General features: G+C 38.8%; 1 protein-coding gene across 1 annotated transcript in view; it reads right to left on the reverse strand.

The window, feature by feature from the left end:
- Positions 1–15,475, reverse strand: part of LOC134330290 (neurexin-2-like) — a 395,050-nt gene that overhangs the window by 300,751 nt on the left and 78,824 nt on the right. Inside the window, exons 10-11 of the mRNA XM_063011349.1 lie at positions 9,713–9,886; positions 8,695–8,817 (exon numbers count right to left, since the gene is read on the reverse strand). Coding sequence (XP_062867419.1) covers positions 8,695–8,817; positions 9,713–9,886 — 297 coding nt within the window. The remainder of the gene's footprint in view (positions 1–8,694; positions 8,818–9,712; positions 9,887–15,475) is intronic.

The raw sequence follows: 15,475 nt of genomic DNA on the forward strand, positions 1-15,475 counted from the left end.
GCAGTTTGTTGCGTATGGGGCAGCAAAAGGGGGACCAACACAATATTAGGAAGGTGGTCTTAATGTTATGCCTAATAGGTGTATGTATGTATGTGTTGACAATGTCATCTACTTTTTTTCTCCCTTCCAGCCACTGTATATATCTGTATATATTTAGGCGTTGCCAAGTGGATCTGGACTGTATACCAGACTACTGGGCACAATTTTTACTCCGCATGCCTTTACCTATGCAACACTTTTTTTTTTTTTTAGGGCTTGGGGTCAGCACTGAGAGCACACCAACAATGTTTCTAGTACAGACTTTGCCTTAGTCTTACCTTACTAGATTTCTTTCCATCTTGCACTTAGTGACAGAGACTCTTGTCATTATGCTAACTTCAAATTCTTGTAAATGATATTCATGTTCATTTTGATTTACACCTTTTCATCAGAGTTGCAAGTCTCACATTGTGAGTGTGTGAATACAATTCCTAGATCTGATTCTATAAAGAGCAACATTTGTAATTTAGTTATTTTCTTTATATATTTTTGTATTCTGGAAAATTCTCCATCTAGAAGCAGGGTGCTGTAGTGCTACAGTGATTAAAAAGGCCAGCCCACTACTGCTGGGAGCCAGGGTTAAAATCCTCCACACCCTGGCATAGATGGCATAGAAAAAGAGTAGCATATTTTGGATTTTGGATGCATTTTATATGCAAATTAGAAATAATGGGGTCATTCCGGTGGCGCAGCGGTTTAACACGCTAGCCCACCACCAGTGTCACCTGCTTGGACAGACGATTAACGCCGACTAAATCATCTGTCTGAGGGAGGGCTGGGCCAGACAAGGTTTTATCCATTACCCACTCCAACAGTGACTCCCCACTGTCTAGTCATGGCACTGGCATGTGCAGATGAATATAAAGAAGCAGCATAGCTGAGATTCTTTGCATATTCTCTGTATACCGTGTAGCACTAGAGGTCACTAGAGTGCACAAGAAAACTGAGCGTATACAAATTGGGTGCAAGATCGAAAACAGATCTCATTTTATTTGTAAATTTGTGAATACTGATGCAGTAGCACTTAGTGACTTCTCATAACTTTTAGAATGATGCTCTATTCTCCATGTATTGTAGTTGATTTAAACGAAATAAGCTCTTCGTCCAGGTCAGGCTTGTTTTCTTTTCATTAGAGCTACACTGGTGAAATAACAAATGCGCCTAATATGTTTATAACAGCTGTAACAGCTGTTGCTTGACATAATGACACAGATTATTAGTGTTGCAATCGGTCATAGGGCTGTACGTACAAGCAGCAGGACATTTGTGTAAGTCTGAATTATAACGATAATAACATTTCATAAATTGTACCAATGGACCTTGCAGCCGGTGTAAAATAAATCGAGCATACACACTAAATAAATGGAGCAGTTACCACACAGGCCCAAGGTCTGCTGTATCCAGAAGACAGCAACAATATTTAACAAGCAGTTATAAAAATGATTTTGTGCATGTACTATTAGTATGAGGTCTGGCTGAAGTATCTCTATTGGCTGTTACAGCTATTTCTGTTAGTTATGAAGTTCTACTTAGTAAAAGCCTACGCAGGACTTTAGACAATACTGTTCATGATGTTCTTTCCATTAAATGCCAAATTTGCTTCACCCAGACAATGATATCCTTGTTAAAAACTTTAAAGAGAACATTATCCCAAAAGGTCAGGCTGGTCCTCTCAGCCTTGGGAATTTTGTCTTTACTATTTCACATTTGTCTATATATTGATATACAGTATATTGTCTGTATATGTCTCGTTATACTGCTAAGTCATGCCCACTGACCCTAGTTAGGGTTAGGTACATCTGTAGATCATTGGATGTGCATAAGATGGACCTTTTAAAAGATTAACAGAAGCAACTCTTGGGTAGATTCATCATTATTTCAAATAATTTTCTGCATTCATAAATAACGGGTCTTGTGATGGTTTAATAAAGTCCTATAGCCGAGGCCCTACCTAATTCACAGCCGCAAAAATCGCGTCACGGACCGTTCAATGAGCAGTTTTCTGTGTAATATGCGATGTGTTCAGGGACATTATTAATTCACATAGCGTATGAAATATGAAGCACAACATGCAATATGAGGCAATGCCAGCAAACATATGGTATTACGTTAGACTTTCATCTTGCTGTGTTTCGACTGAGGCTGTGTCCAAAATCACATACTTCCATACTAAACAGTACACGAAAGCAGTACACAAATGCAGGTAATGTCCCAGAATACGTAGTACGCGAAAAGTACCCAGATGACCTACTGCGATAGTTTGTGTATGGTTTATTTCTTTCTTTATAAATGCAGCGCACACTAAAGACGCTCGGTTACACTTGAAATCGGTTAGACAAAATGTTCAAGATGTTGAAGTCTAAAACAGCTAAAAACACAACTCTGGTAAATGAGTTTGGAAAACACCCAACCAATTCTGTGGACGCAGAGGGGAGCGGACAGCTGTGCTGTGTATTGTAGCTTCCATTGATACTATAATTTAATTCATGAGTGTTATTTAATGACTGCCGTGAAATGTGGCTCTTTCACACACAATAAATTTTTACAAACACGTTGACAAAAACCAATGCTAGTTGACATAAGTAACCCCCACTGACTAAAAGGCAGTTACCAATGAGAAAAGATTTAGACCATAGTAGTCTCACTATAAGGCTGTAGCTCCGAAGCTACCTATGACTTTCCTCCATCTTCCCTCTTCCCTCCTCACATCCTCCTGCTTTAACTAAGAGGCCTCTACCCTCTAGGACCTGGCAGCCAATCCTGAAGCAGGTGAAGAGAGCATTTCAACAGACAACAAATCACATTCATATGACCGTATTATTCAGTGTACACATTCATTCACAATACATAATGCATATGAATAACTTAAATCAATAATTCAGCTAGCTTTATTCATTATTCTGTTCTTTTCTATCTTCAGGTACCTTCAACACGTCAAAGTCCCAGACCAGCACCGACCCCGCCGACACCCGGATCATCTCCACACAACAGGTAAGTACCTATTTATTTATTTACACTATTTACATTAGATAAATTAGTCTAGTCTCCTGGTAATCAATGCAGACAGACTTGGTGATGTGAAAGGAGTACTTAAATCGCAACTGTTACAGTTCAAAAACGACTTAACACAAGAAAAAATGTGGGTAATCAGGAGAAATTGTGTGTAGAACAAGGCTGGAAACTACTTTTAAAATCTGTAAAACCTTGACCCCTAGAAAAGGTCAAATATAGCCACATGATTAACTTTAATTACTTTACTCTCTCTCTCAAGTCTCCCACTGCATGAAGAAATGCAGCCTTAGTCTATTGTGCAAAGAGAAGGCCATACATCAATTCTATGCAGAAATATTACCTAGCTGTCTGAACACAAGCTTCACAGATGGAACAAAAGCCCAAAACATCACTATCCTAAGAATTTACCAACCTTGGTTGGGAGACTACTGTTCCTTGTACTTTAGAGACAACTGTTTGCTTAGATGATCATATGACTTTTGGCTCAGCCTATCAACTGTAGTCAAACTAATACATTAAAGACCTAGAAAACTCTCTACACCAAAGTGAATTGATCAGTGTGTATAGAAAACGTCACATGTTCAGAAAACCTACAATTGACAACTTCTGCTAAACACTATAAATCACTGATTTCATCCAAACTGACTCCCAATTGGGGTCAAACAATGTAAGCAATTTAAGGTAAAGAGCCTTGCTTAAGGGCCCAACAGTGGTGCTTGAACCAGATACCTTTTAATTAATAGTCCAGTACCATAATCACTGAGCTACCACCATCCTACTTGACCAGGGGTTGAACTGCATTCATCACCTTATAATGCCATAACATTACATCTTTAACCTGGATGTATCACAGTGATTCCTCTTAACCTAACAAGGTGAATCAGTGTTAGAATGCCATGATCACTGAGCTACCATCATACTACTTGACCAGGGGTTGAACTGCATCACCACCTTATAATGCAATAACATTACATCTTTAACCTGGATGTATCACAGTGATTCCACTTGACCCAACAAGGTGAATCAGTGTTAGAATGCAAAGGAATTCCTCACCATTCAGCAGAAGTGAAAACGCACTTCAGATGAGTGTTAAAACGTCTTTTTTAAGACTGCTTCACTCTCCCTGATTTAATGTGACAGACACTTGACTTTGCACCAGCGCTATAAGTGTTTGTCCAAAATGGTCTTTCAAATAATTCAATTTATTCAGAGGAGAACTTTATAGCACACATGGTTGCAGGGATAAATAAATACATATATAAAAAAAATAAACTGCAGCATGCATATGCATACACATTTTTACACATTGCACATTAAGACTGGGTTCACTTTATTATCAAGACATTAGACAGTGCTAAATCTCACTCTGCTGCTTGACATGCATGAGTGCGTATGCAAAGCACACAGCCAGCCAAATTAGTTATCTTTAAATGTCTACAGGGCAATGGCTTTGTGTCAACGGTAATTTAATGAGAAATTACAGGCTAATATTTAGGATATTGGTTGTGACAGAACAGTGTGCAGCGCTACTGCTAACTAGCGTCACCGTGTCGTGTTTGAAAGGAGTAAACATGGAATAAAACAAATGGCAGGACATGTTCGATGTGTAAGCTCCATCCGTTATAGTGACATTACTTTAGTGGTGTGAGGAAGAACAGCCATTAATGTCTTACCAAACAAAACAGCATTAACAGCTCAATTAATTCTCTCAGCTTGTTTAACCAATAGAATTACACGATCATATCCAACACACAAGCAGGGTCGGTTGAAGATCATTCACAAAGTAAAACCCATTTGTCTTTGTTCAAGCCCTAAGTGTGTAGACCCGACGTGTTCAGAAATCAATTATACTTGATTTATAACATGGGTTGGAAACAACGGGTGGTGTGTATATAGACTATATACACCACATACTTTTTTTTATAATGCCTTATAATGCCGAATCTCAACGTATAAAGTATAACTATTTATTATAAATCATACTTCAATGGCGACAAACAGAAGTGACAAAAAGCACATGATGCATCATTAGTGTTTTATCAAACTCAACAACCTCCAGATCGATTCAGAAAGAGCCAGAACAACCTTCAGATAGTCTACACATCTTTACAACTGTAATAAAAGGATGAAGTACTATTCTGCCAAATCCTTCAATTTTGTTTAATACCTGAAGAAAAAAAGGAGACTCTTGCCTTACTTGTGACTTACACTGATCAGCCATAACATTAAAACCACCTTTTTTCTACACTCACTGTCCATTTTATCAGCTCCACTTACCATATAGAAGCACTTTGTAGTTCTACAATTACTGACTGTAGTCCATCTGTTTCTCTACATGCTTTGTTAGCCCCCTTTCACCCTGTTCTTCAATGGTCAGGACCCCCACAGGACCACCACAGAGTAGGTATTATTTAAGTGGTGGATCATTCTGAGCTCTGCAGTGACAATGACATGGTGATGGTGTGTTAGTGTGTGTTGTGCTGGTATGAGTGGATCAGACACAGTAGCACTGCTGGACGTAAATACCGAGTCCACTCCATTAGACACTCCTACCTAGTTGGTCCACCTTGTAGATGTAAAATCAGAGACAATCACTCATCTGATGCTGCTGTTTGAGTCAGTCATCTTTTAGACCTTCATCAGTGGTCACAGGACGCTGCCCACGGGGCGCTGTTGGCTGGATTTTTTTGGTTGGTGGACTATTCTCGGTCCAGGTGTTTAAAAACTCCAGCAGCGCTGCTGTGTCTTATCCACTTATACCAGCACAACACACACTAACACACCACCACCATGTCAGTGTCACTGCAGTGCTGAGAATGATCCACCACCCAAATAACACCTACTCTGTAGGGGTCCTGTGAAAAGGGCTAACAAAGCATGCAGAGAAAGAGATGGACTACAGTCAGTAATTGTAGAACCACAAAGTGCTTCTATATGGTAAGTGGAGCTGATAAAATGGACAGTGAGTGTAGAAACATGGAGGTGGTTTTAATGTTATGGTTGATCGGTGTATATTACTATTATTTCATTGTATACACATGCAGTGGGTGTGGCTAAATCGGGACTTAGGATATAATAATTAGGAGGGCTGTCTACCTATTTTGACCATGTAGTGTACAGCCATTGTAGAGCTTGAATATGCTTCATATACTCATTATTCTGTAGTAGTTCTGTGTAACCAAGGTAAATGATCCTATAGACCCCACACTGATCCCAAATGATCAGTAAAAACATTTAAGGAAAAACAAACGTGCATGCGTTGATATTTAGAGCGAGAATAAACAGCCCAAGTGTGGTTGTGAAGGTGGAGAAATCTGCAGTTTTATGGCCCTTAAAATGCTAATTATGAATTAACATAAAATGACAGTTTGTACAGAAGGTTAATTAGTGTTTAACTTGTCTGGTCTGCTGTACCGTTCTGCACCGCTTATTCAGAATACTTGAATGGGCACTGTGTGTGTAAACTAATGGTCAAGTGGCTGCACTGCTCACATAGGAGAGGTAATGTGTGTGTAAAACTGGCTTTTCTAAAATACATCAACGTAAACAAATGCTCCATGGTTAAGGTATAGGATCTGTATAAGGAATCAACTCCAATCATGCCAAAACAATCCAGATCCATAAAAAAAAACTAATAAACTCATTGATTTCTGGGCATTTTATAATCATTCATAGGTATAAAAGACATTACTTAACTGGTTAACCAATAAGCACCAAAGATGTCAGTGTTTGATCAATGCTCAAAATTTATTTTAAACAGCTGACATTTGATTTGAACTGATAGTGGTGCTACAGTGAGAGTTCAGACTGCTGATTTTAAACTCGCCTTCACCCACCCACAGTGCACCTGCTTGGTGAATACTCATTTAGACAGAGAGCACTATTCTAATCCAAACATACATTTAATTGATATTATTTAAAATCATGAGCATTTTGTTCTAAATCACAAACAGCTGTTTTGCATTAGTATGGAGTAGTACTGGGCGGTATGACAGTACATTCGTTATACTGTCTGATTCCTTATACAGTGCGGATTTTTCAAATACCGCCATAATGTAGCACAGTTAATACAACATCTGTAGGCTTCATATAATATTGTTCGCCGATAAAAGCGCTATGGAGCACTGTGCAGATTAGGTACAGCTCACGAGTTAGCCAGGTAGTGTTAGCATAAGTATTAACAGATGAGAGGTTTCCTCAATATGGTGAAAAAACAAACAGTATGGTTTGTCGAGCCACTGCTGTTGCAAACAACATTATGAACGCAGTAACAATCCACACATGCAAGGACATGATTCCTCTATAGACAGTCGAGAAAGAAGCTTTCAGAGCAATAATTAAAACACTGGATTCTGAAAATTCTGAAAATACTTCAGGTCAGTTGCTAAACCAATGTTATAAGTGATCTGGAATCGGAGATATTTAAAGTGGTTTACCTTTCTACAACAGACCAGTGGTCAAGTTGTACAGTGGAAGCTAAAGGGAAAGCTAAGGGTAATTGTACAATACTTAAATACTAAATAAACAATAAAAAATTTATTTATTACACCTGTTTCACACATAGTGATTCCATCATATGTTGTGTCATTTTGTGGGGCCAAGCAAAGCTTATAGTACTCAAAACCTTCAATATAATAAGCCACAGACCTATAAAGTTCCAGTCATACAAAAAAAATAAAAAAAAAATAAAACGTGATTTGCAGTGAAACCGTCAGAATCTTTAAAAATACTGTGATACAAATTTTTGGTCATACCACTCAGCCCTAGTATGGAGACTGACTGCATGGCAAACTCTGTACATGTGTATCTGTGCGTTACAGAAATGTGGATGTTTTGCATCATGTCCCAGAATACATGTAGAATTCTGCTTACAGCTTTATACACCTACACTAATGTCAGGAAAAGATGCATGTATCTGTTGATTAGCATGTTGAGTTGGCACTTGCAATGGACTGTTTGGTACCAAGAACTGTTTATTTCAGATCTACATTCTGAAAGCTAAACAGTGGTGTTTAAGTTCTACATTACTGCCATGTTCACTGTTACAGAATCATTACATAATGTATAAAGACTTGACACTGTATATGCTTATTAAACTAAAAGCTAAATGCTTTTAATGCTGTGAATGCTTAAGAATGCACATTCTGCCTAATGCTATTAATTCATAGCAGTCAATGATAAACCTCTAACACAATGAATGAAACCAATAAAAAAAGTAACAAAAATAAATGCTTCTATTATGTATTAAGTATCCTGTATTTGTATGTATTAAGAGGTCAAATAAACAAGTCAGAAATGAAATGAGGAGATAGAATTGTTTTGGATGGTGTGAACACAGCATCAAAATTTAAAAACCCACCAAAAGCTCAGTGACCACATCTGGATAACATACAATTTATATAGCACATAGTTGATAATGCTGAAACCTGATAATGCAAGTGTCTTCTCTTCTTAAAACTGCACCGCATCTCTACCATGTTTCACCACACATCACAATCACAATGTTGTCCTCTCGCCTATTTAAAGGTGTCTGAAGTGCACCATGCCGTCCACATATCTTCGATGCAGTATATACTGAGCCCCTTTACTGGAAGGGCGAAATGGGGTTCTCCTGCTGTAACAAGAAAGCATAGAAGTACTTACGGTCACTGCAGCGAGGCCCACCAAATGTGGTCATGGTGCAGTCACAGGTAAAGCCCTCCCACTGCTGTAGACACACCCCTTGATGGGCACAGGAGTCCTCTGTGCAGGTGGTTCCTGGGCCAGCTGAAGGGGTAGACAAGGGTGGAAATTAAGTATTTGAAAGTATTTACTGTAGTGGAGCTTTAAATCATAAGGTTTTGTTACATCATAGACAGGGGGGTTCGCAAGGGGTTAAGATAAGATAAGATAAGACTTTATTGATCCCCTTAGGGAAATTAACTATAAGCTCACAATAGACAACAGAAACTCTGAAACTGGCACAACAGTAAATTGTTTACTGCACTATTAAGAAATTAGAAGTTGGCCGCTCTCTGGTGGTGCACCGGTAAAAACACACACTGTAACCAGAGCTGGGATCTCGAATACATCGTATCGAATCTCAGCTCTGCCTGCCAGCTGGGCTGAGCAGCCACATGAACGATTGGCCTGTTGTTCAGATAGGGGTGGGATATTAAAAAGCCAGATATGGACTCTCTCATAACTAATGCAATTATGACCTGTGCTGGCTGATTGATGGCGCCTGAACAGAGATGGGAAAGAGTGCCGTCAGGGTGTGTCTCTCCGTACACAGTGCTGATCCGCATTGCACTCGTCAAAGTGTAGGTGACAAGATGCATACGGCATGATCCACCACCCAAATAATACTCTGTAGTGGTCCTGGGAAAGTCCTGACCATTCAGAGAAACCATGCAGATAAACAGATGGACTACAGTTAGTAATTGTAGAACTACAAAGTGCTTCTATATGGTAAGTGGAGCTGATAAAATGGACAATGTGTGTAGAAACAAGGAGGTGGTTTAAATGTTCTGGCTGATCGGTGTATATATATATGCCTTGTTTATAACCTCTAAATGGATACATCCTCTAAATGTCATTTTAATAAAGTACTCCAGGATTGCTTAACAGTTACACATCACATCGAAACTACAACCAAGAAAAGTTTTCAGATGAAACTCACCATCGCATCCTTTTTCCACCTGGCCCACCTTATGCAGGGCGTCACTGATCAGGTCTGGCAGTCTGCCATTCAGGTCGACAGAGGCCAGGCAGCCCTGATAACCGTCCCGAGATGCTATTAACTTGGGCAGGCTGTTGTACATGCTCTTCCCCACACCGCCAATGTACAGCTCCCCTGCAAAAGGCATTTACCAAACGAGAGATTAATACCGCATCCATAAAAACCATGAATATATATTAGAATGAGACCTTCATCTTTAGTGATCTGAAGCATGAAGTTCATTTGATGCCTGCTCTATAATGTTTTCAGAATGAGAATAAAGGTAGATTACAAAGACGTCCTTTAGCCATAGAGACATTTTAAAACCACAGAATATAGAATGAGTCTGTGGTTTGCTGGCCTGCTGATCATGGACACGTTTGCCTTTATAATATTTAGGAGGTGGACAAAATATCAGAAACTGGAAATAATATAGGAAAAATGACCAAAAGTGTGTGGGCTCCTTTATTAATTTTAGAGTTCATTAATTCAGCCACAACCATTACCAACAGTGTATACAAAGTACTACTTAGTGGCAACAGTTCAGGAAAGAGCTTTTTTACTGTATAGAAATAACTGTACCGCAAGGCTTATAACATGGATGACTAGTATTACTAAGTAGCTTATAAGCAGAAGGGCTGCCGTCAGCCTCTAACAGCTTTAACTGTCTAAACATTGCCAGACAGGTTTGGAATGATTTGTAGCGAGACATTTTCTGTATGGGGTGATGAGCGCCTCAGACTGAGGTGCCAGATGGTACCCCATAGCTGAGAGGTATATGGATGAGCCCAATATAAGCAGTGGGAAATCATAACTCAACAAAAACTAAGAAAAGCTAAAAACTCAATGAATTAATAGGATAAAAAAGGAACAAAAGGGCCTGATAAAGACAAGCACCCTATGAGCTGGGCTATTTAGAATACAGGCAAATGTGTGGAAACATCCAAGCAAGACAGAGGAAACACTAGAGGAAGCTTAAAACTTAGAAAGATTTAAGAGGAAACAAAGGTTCAACAGCAAGTAACAACTCTATATCATATTAGAGACGATAAAAAGGGGGACCTCAGAAAACAGGTAGCATCTAAAGAGCTCAAGAATTCATCCCAACACATTAGAAACAAAAGAAGAAAGATGCCTTGGAAATTGGGTGGAAAAGGTTCCTCTCATGTTTCAGGCATGTCTCCAAAACATCTCTTAGAGAGCATTGCTTTATAAGCACTACAAAGCATTCGACCCATGTGAAGCGACTTAGGAAATACAGTGAAGTGTAGATCTAAGCAAACTTCACTGTGTTGACCTGCTTTGCCACTACACTTTGGTTTGGGCATGGCAGGTTGGGATATTACAGCTTGTAAAAGAGCTGGTGTTTGGAGAGGCAGTTTACATTATCCAAGTGTTTATTAAACCAATAAATTCTGGCAGTATGTAAGAAGTCATCACATAATATGAAAACATCAAATACATGGCTGCACATAATGAAAATCCCACTGAACTCTACAGTTGGTAGCAGACATTGTAAGGTGAAGGCATCATTTGACCTTTTCCCCAAACAAGAACCTATCCAGAAGTAGAATTCTGAAAAAGGCTAAGTCAGGAGACCATAATTAAGGACTACAGGGTCAAGGTTTGAGCTTGTTAAACAATATTAAACAACTGTATCAGCTCTCACTGACTAGCTAGCTTTGTCAATACTACCTGTGTTAGTTTGGCTAGGTAAATAATCTCACAGTTTACAGTTGTAGCAATCTACTGGGCTTTAAAGCATGATTCAAGCAACAGGTACAATTCATTCTTTCATTTTAAAGCACATATTTCAATCATTTATTTCAACCCAGAATACTCACATGGCCGTCAATATACATTCCTGGTCTGGTAAAAGGCCCAAACTGACTTTTAGGTGTCCTTAAATAATGCCTGGGCCAGTTCAGACATGCTCAGTAGACCCCTGGTGGATTGGTCCATTTAGAGAGAGGGGTTCATATATTTTATATATTTTATTTTATTTAAATCTTGTTTATCATGTTTTTGAGTTGCTGTGCTTTAAGTGGTCATCTTAAACAAGTCTATTTTAATTTTGTAATGATTTGTAATGATGAATCAGATATTATCAATGGTTATGAGTGTCTCATCTAGCAGAGGGAAAGAACCTGTACATTCTGGGTTGGGCAGACCAATTGGATTTGTCTATGTGGTGTCTGTGGTTTGTTTGTTTATTAGGATTTTAACGTCATGTTTTACACTTAGGTTACATTCATGACAGGAACGGTAGTTACTCATTACACAAGGTTCATCAGTTCACAAGGTTATATCAAACACAGTCTTGGACAATTTAGTGTCTCCAATTCACCTCACTTGCATGTGTTTGGACTGTGGGGGGAAACCAGAGCTCCTGCAAACTCCACACAGAAAGGACCCAGACCACCCCACCTGGGGATCGGACTAAGGACCTTCTTGCTGTAAGGTGACAGTGCTACCCACTTAACATTATTAATTTGTAATTTGTAAACTTTGGTGCAGGGGCTTCTTTCTAGCATGGTATCATTTAAGCTCATAGTGATGTAAACTACACTGAAAAAAATTGTTTTTTTTTGCCTCAACAAGCCATACTTATGAAAATCAATAGCTTTTACTTAAAACATTTAGGTTTTTGGGTATTACTTAATGAAAATGAGTATATCCAACTCAGAAATGTTATTATTCTCTGAACTCTGAATTGAAGTTCATCCAACGCTCTCCAGTATGTTAAATCTAGAAGAAAAACACACACATCATATCCTTCATGAGCATTTTCGTGCTGCCCTCAGCCATTTTACAGCTCCAGAGCCTCTTATCAGGTAAGATAATGCAATGTGAATTGAACTAATTCTCGTTTCAGTTAGATTTTTTGCTAATGACTACCACTTTTGAACAAAGTTAATTGTGTTCCTGCTATTTTATCTTTTTGTTGCTACTAAGTATGCTAGCCAAGCATCTATTTATTTAACTAACTAGCTAGCACGTTAGCACTAGCTTTAACTAGCAAGCTAGCAATTTCCAGATTAAACAGGTAACTGGTCCTAACATCGGTTAACTAGCTAATGGTTTTTAACCAAAATATGTGATGATATAGTCATGTGTATGGCTTGATAATAAGACATCTTTTCAATAATACTTTAATTTCATAGATATGAAGAGACCTGCTTAATCTGCCCTGTGAGCTGCTTGGTTAAATGGTTGAATTTGACCAATTGCAAGGTAAAAAAATATTCAGCTGTATCCAAGTTAGTGTTAGCTAGCAAGCTTCTTTACATTGGTTTGATTATTTAAACATTTTTTTTTCTGTACCCTTCCCCAGATCGGTGCCTCGATACAATTCTGTCTCGGAGGTCTGCAGACAATTCTTTGGACTTCATGGCTTGGTTTGTGCTCTGACATGCACTGTCTACTATGGGACCTTATATAAACAGGTGTGTGCCTTTCCGAATCATGTCCAATCAACTGAATTTACCACAGGTGGACTCCAATCAAGTTGTAGAAACATCTGAAGGATGATCAATGGAAACAGGATGCACCTGAGCTCAGTTTTGAGTGTCATGGCAAAGGCTATGCATACTTATGTACAACTTACAAGTTATTTGGTTCAACTTACTTAAAAATCCTTCATGTTGAATCAACTTAAAAAGGTCAATGTAAAACATTGCCTTGATTTTTTTAAAGTAAATCCAACATAATTTTTTTCAGTGTAGAAATAGTTAAAATTAATATATGTAGGTTTTTGGAGGTGTTCCAATCATGTATGCAAGAACATTATCATATACATGAGCATAACAAGCAGTTGGGAGAATTGCAGTCCCAAGACTAGCATGTTTTAACTGTAACTGGTATAGAATCATTGGCAATGGAAAACCTACCTGAACTGAACACGTTGAGTTTAAGGTAAACGTTGAATTTAAGGGTACAAATTTCTCGACGAAGAGCGTTGAGTTTCAAAGATTTAGAGTTCCGGGGACGTTGAGTTACAAAGTACCACTGTATGTAGGTTTTGTGTAGGTTTCCAATCTCGTATGCATGGGCATTCATGAACAGAACAAGCAGTTGGGGGAATTACAGTCCCAGGACTAGCATGATTTAACTGTAACTGGTACATAATCACTGGCAATGGGAAACCTACCTGCTCTTGCTCTATGTTATGCTATGGTACTGTAGGTTTAAATCACATATTGAAATCTGCGGACAGCACAGTGGCTCGGTGGGTAGCACTGTCGCCTTACAGCAAGAAGGTCCTGAGTTCGATATCCAGGTGGGGTGATCTGGTTCCTTTCTGTTTGAGGTTTGCATGTTCTCTGTGTGTCTTTGTGGGTTTCCTCTAACAGTCCAAGCACGTCCTGATATTGCAAAGTGAGATGTGGCCCTGGGTCAACAGGGGAGGTGCTACAATCAAAATTGTTCAACCAATCACAAACTAGCCGCCCGCTATAACATCACCACATTTGCCGGGCCTTTCTCGTTTTTCTCCTTTTTTTTCTATTTTTCTCATTTTTTAACCTCAACCAGAGAAAAAGCTCCGTGCCACACACGCACTGAATCCCCTTGTTATAATACATGCTTAACATATAGTAGTACCGGTTTTTTTTGCATACACAGAATAATATTTTACATATTGTAGCTAGCCTTGGCTTGGCTAATCTCTCATAGCTTTTTGCTATGCTAGCTAGTAGTTAAGCTAGCTGGCTAACCTAATGGTAAATCTGAGGTTGCACACTTAATATTTTACTTGGAACAATGATTTCCAACATTCTTTCAAATACTGACAGTAACACAGTTGTCGGATCTTTTAGCTTGCATACTCATTACCTAGCTAGGATTAGCTAGCCCCGGCAAATGTAGTGATGTCATAGCAGCAGCTAGTTTGTGATTGGCTGAACAATTTCGATTGTAGCACCTCCCCTGTTGACCACATCTCACTCTGCAATATCAGGTTGTGCTACAGTCCAAACACGTGCAAGTAAGTTGGACTGGAGATACAAAAATCGTCCATGCCTGTGTTTGAGAGTGATGAACTGTCCTGTCATGAATGTAACTAAAGTGTGTAAAACATGACGTTAAAAATCTTAATAAACAAATAAATATTTAGATCTGTTACATGTATTTAGTCTAAAGTAACTACCTGCAGAAATGGCCCACCATGGAGAGGAATCCTCTAATTACCATGCTAAGAAAGCCCATGCTTAGATTGCATTATATGAGTGAAATCTCGCTCCATTTTACTGAGCTCTGACAGAAAGACAGGCAATTAAGTTCTATAACTGACACGCACCAACACATATGGCGATTTCAGCTCACTTTGCAAAACTCTGCTTTCTCGGCATATCTGCTGAATCCTGCACTTCTTCTGCTCAGATTCATTACGGCCAATTAAGAGTACGCTTTAAAATCCTCCACATCTCCACCAAGTTTTATTCAACTCCAGAAAGACGGCATTAGCATCTCCTTTCCCGACCTCTTGACCTTCGAAATGCGAGTAATTCCCACTTCGCCCTTAAAGAAAAATCGTGCCTCATTATTAAGCAGGCAGGGCAGGATTCTTCTTTCCCCCATTAGAGATTCGTGTAGGAAATGGAAATGGTTTCTACAGCTCAATATAAGCAAATGTACAGCTGCATTATAATTAAAGATAAACACATTTTGCTAAAACTAATTCACCTCCCATGTCTTTATTAAACACACTAATATTTAATTTAGTCC

Source organism: Trichomycterus rosablanca, chromosome 16, assembly GCF_030014385.1.
Source record: "Trichomycterus rosablanca isolate fTriRos1 chromosome 16, fTriRos1.hap1, whole genome shotgun sequence".
In the NCBI taxonomy this organism is placed as follows: Eukaryota; Metazoa; Chordata; class Actinopteri; order Siluriformes; family Trichomycteridae; genus Trichomycterus; species Trichomycterus rosablanca.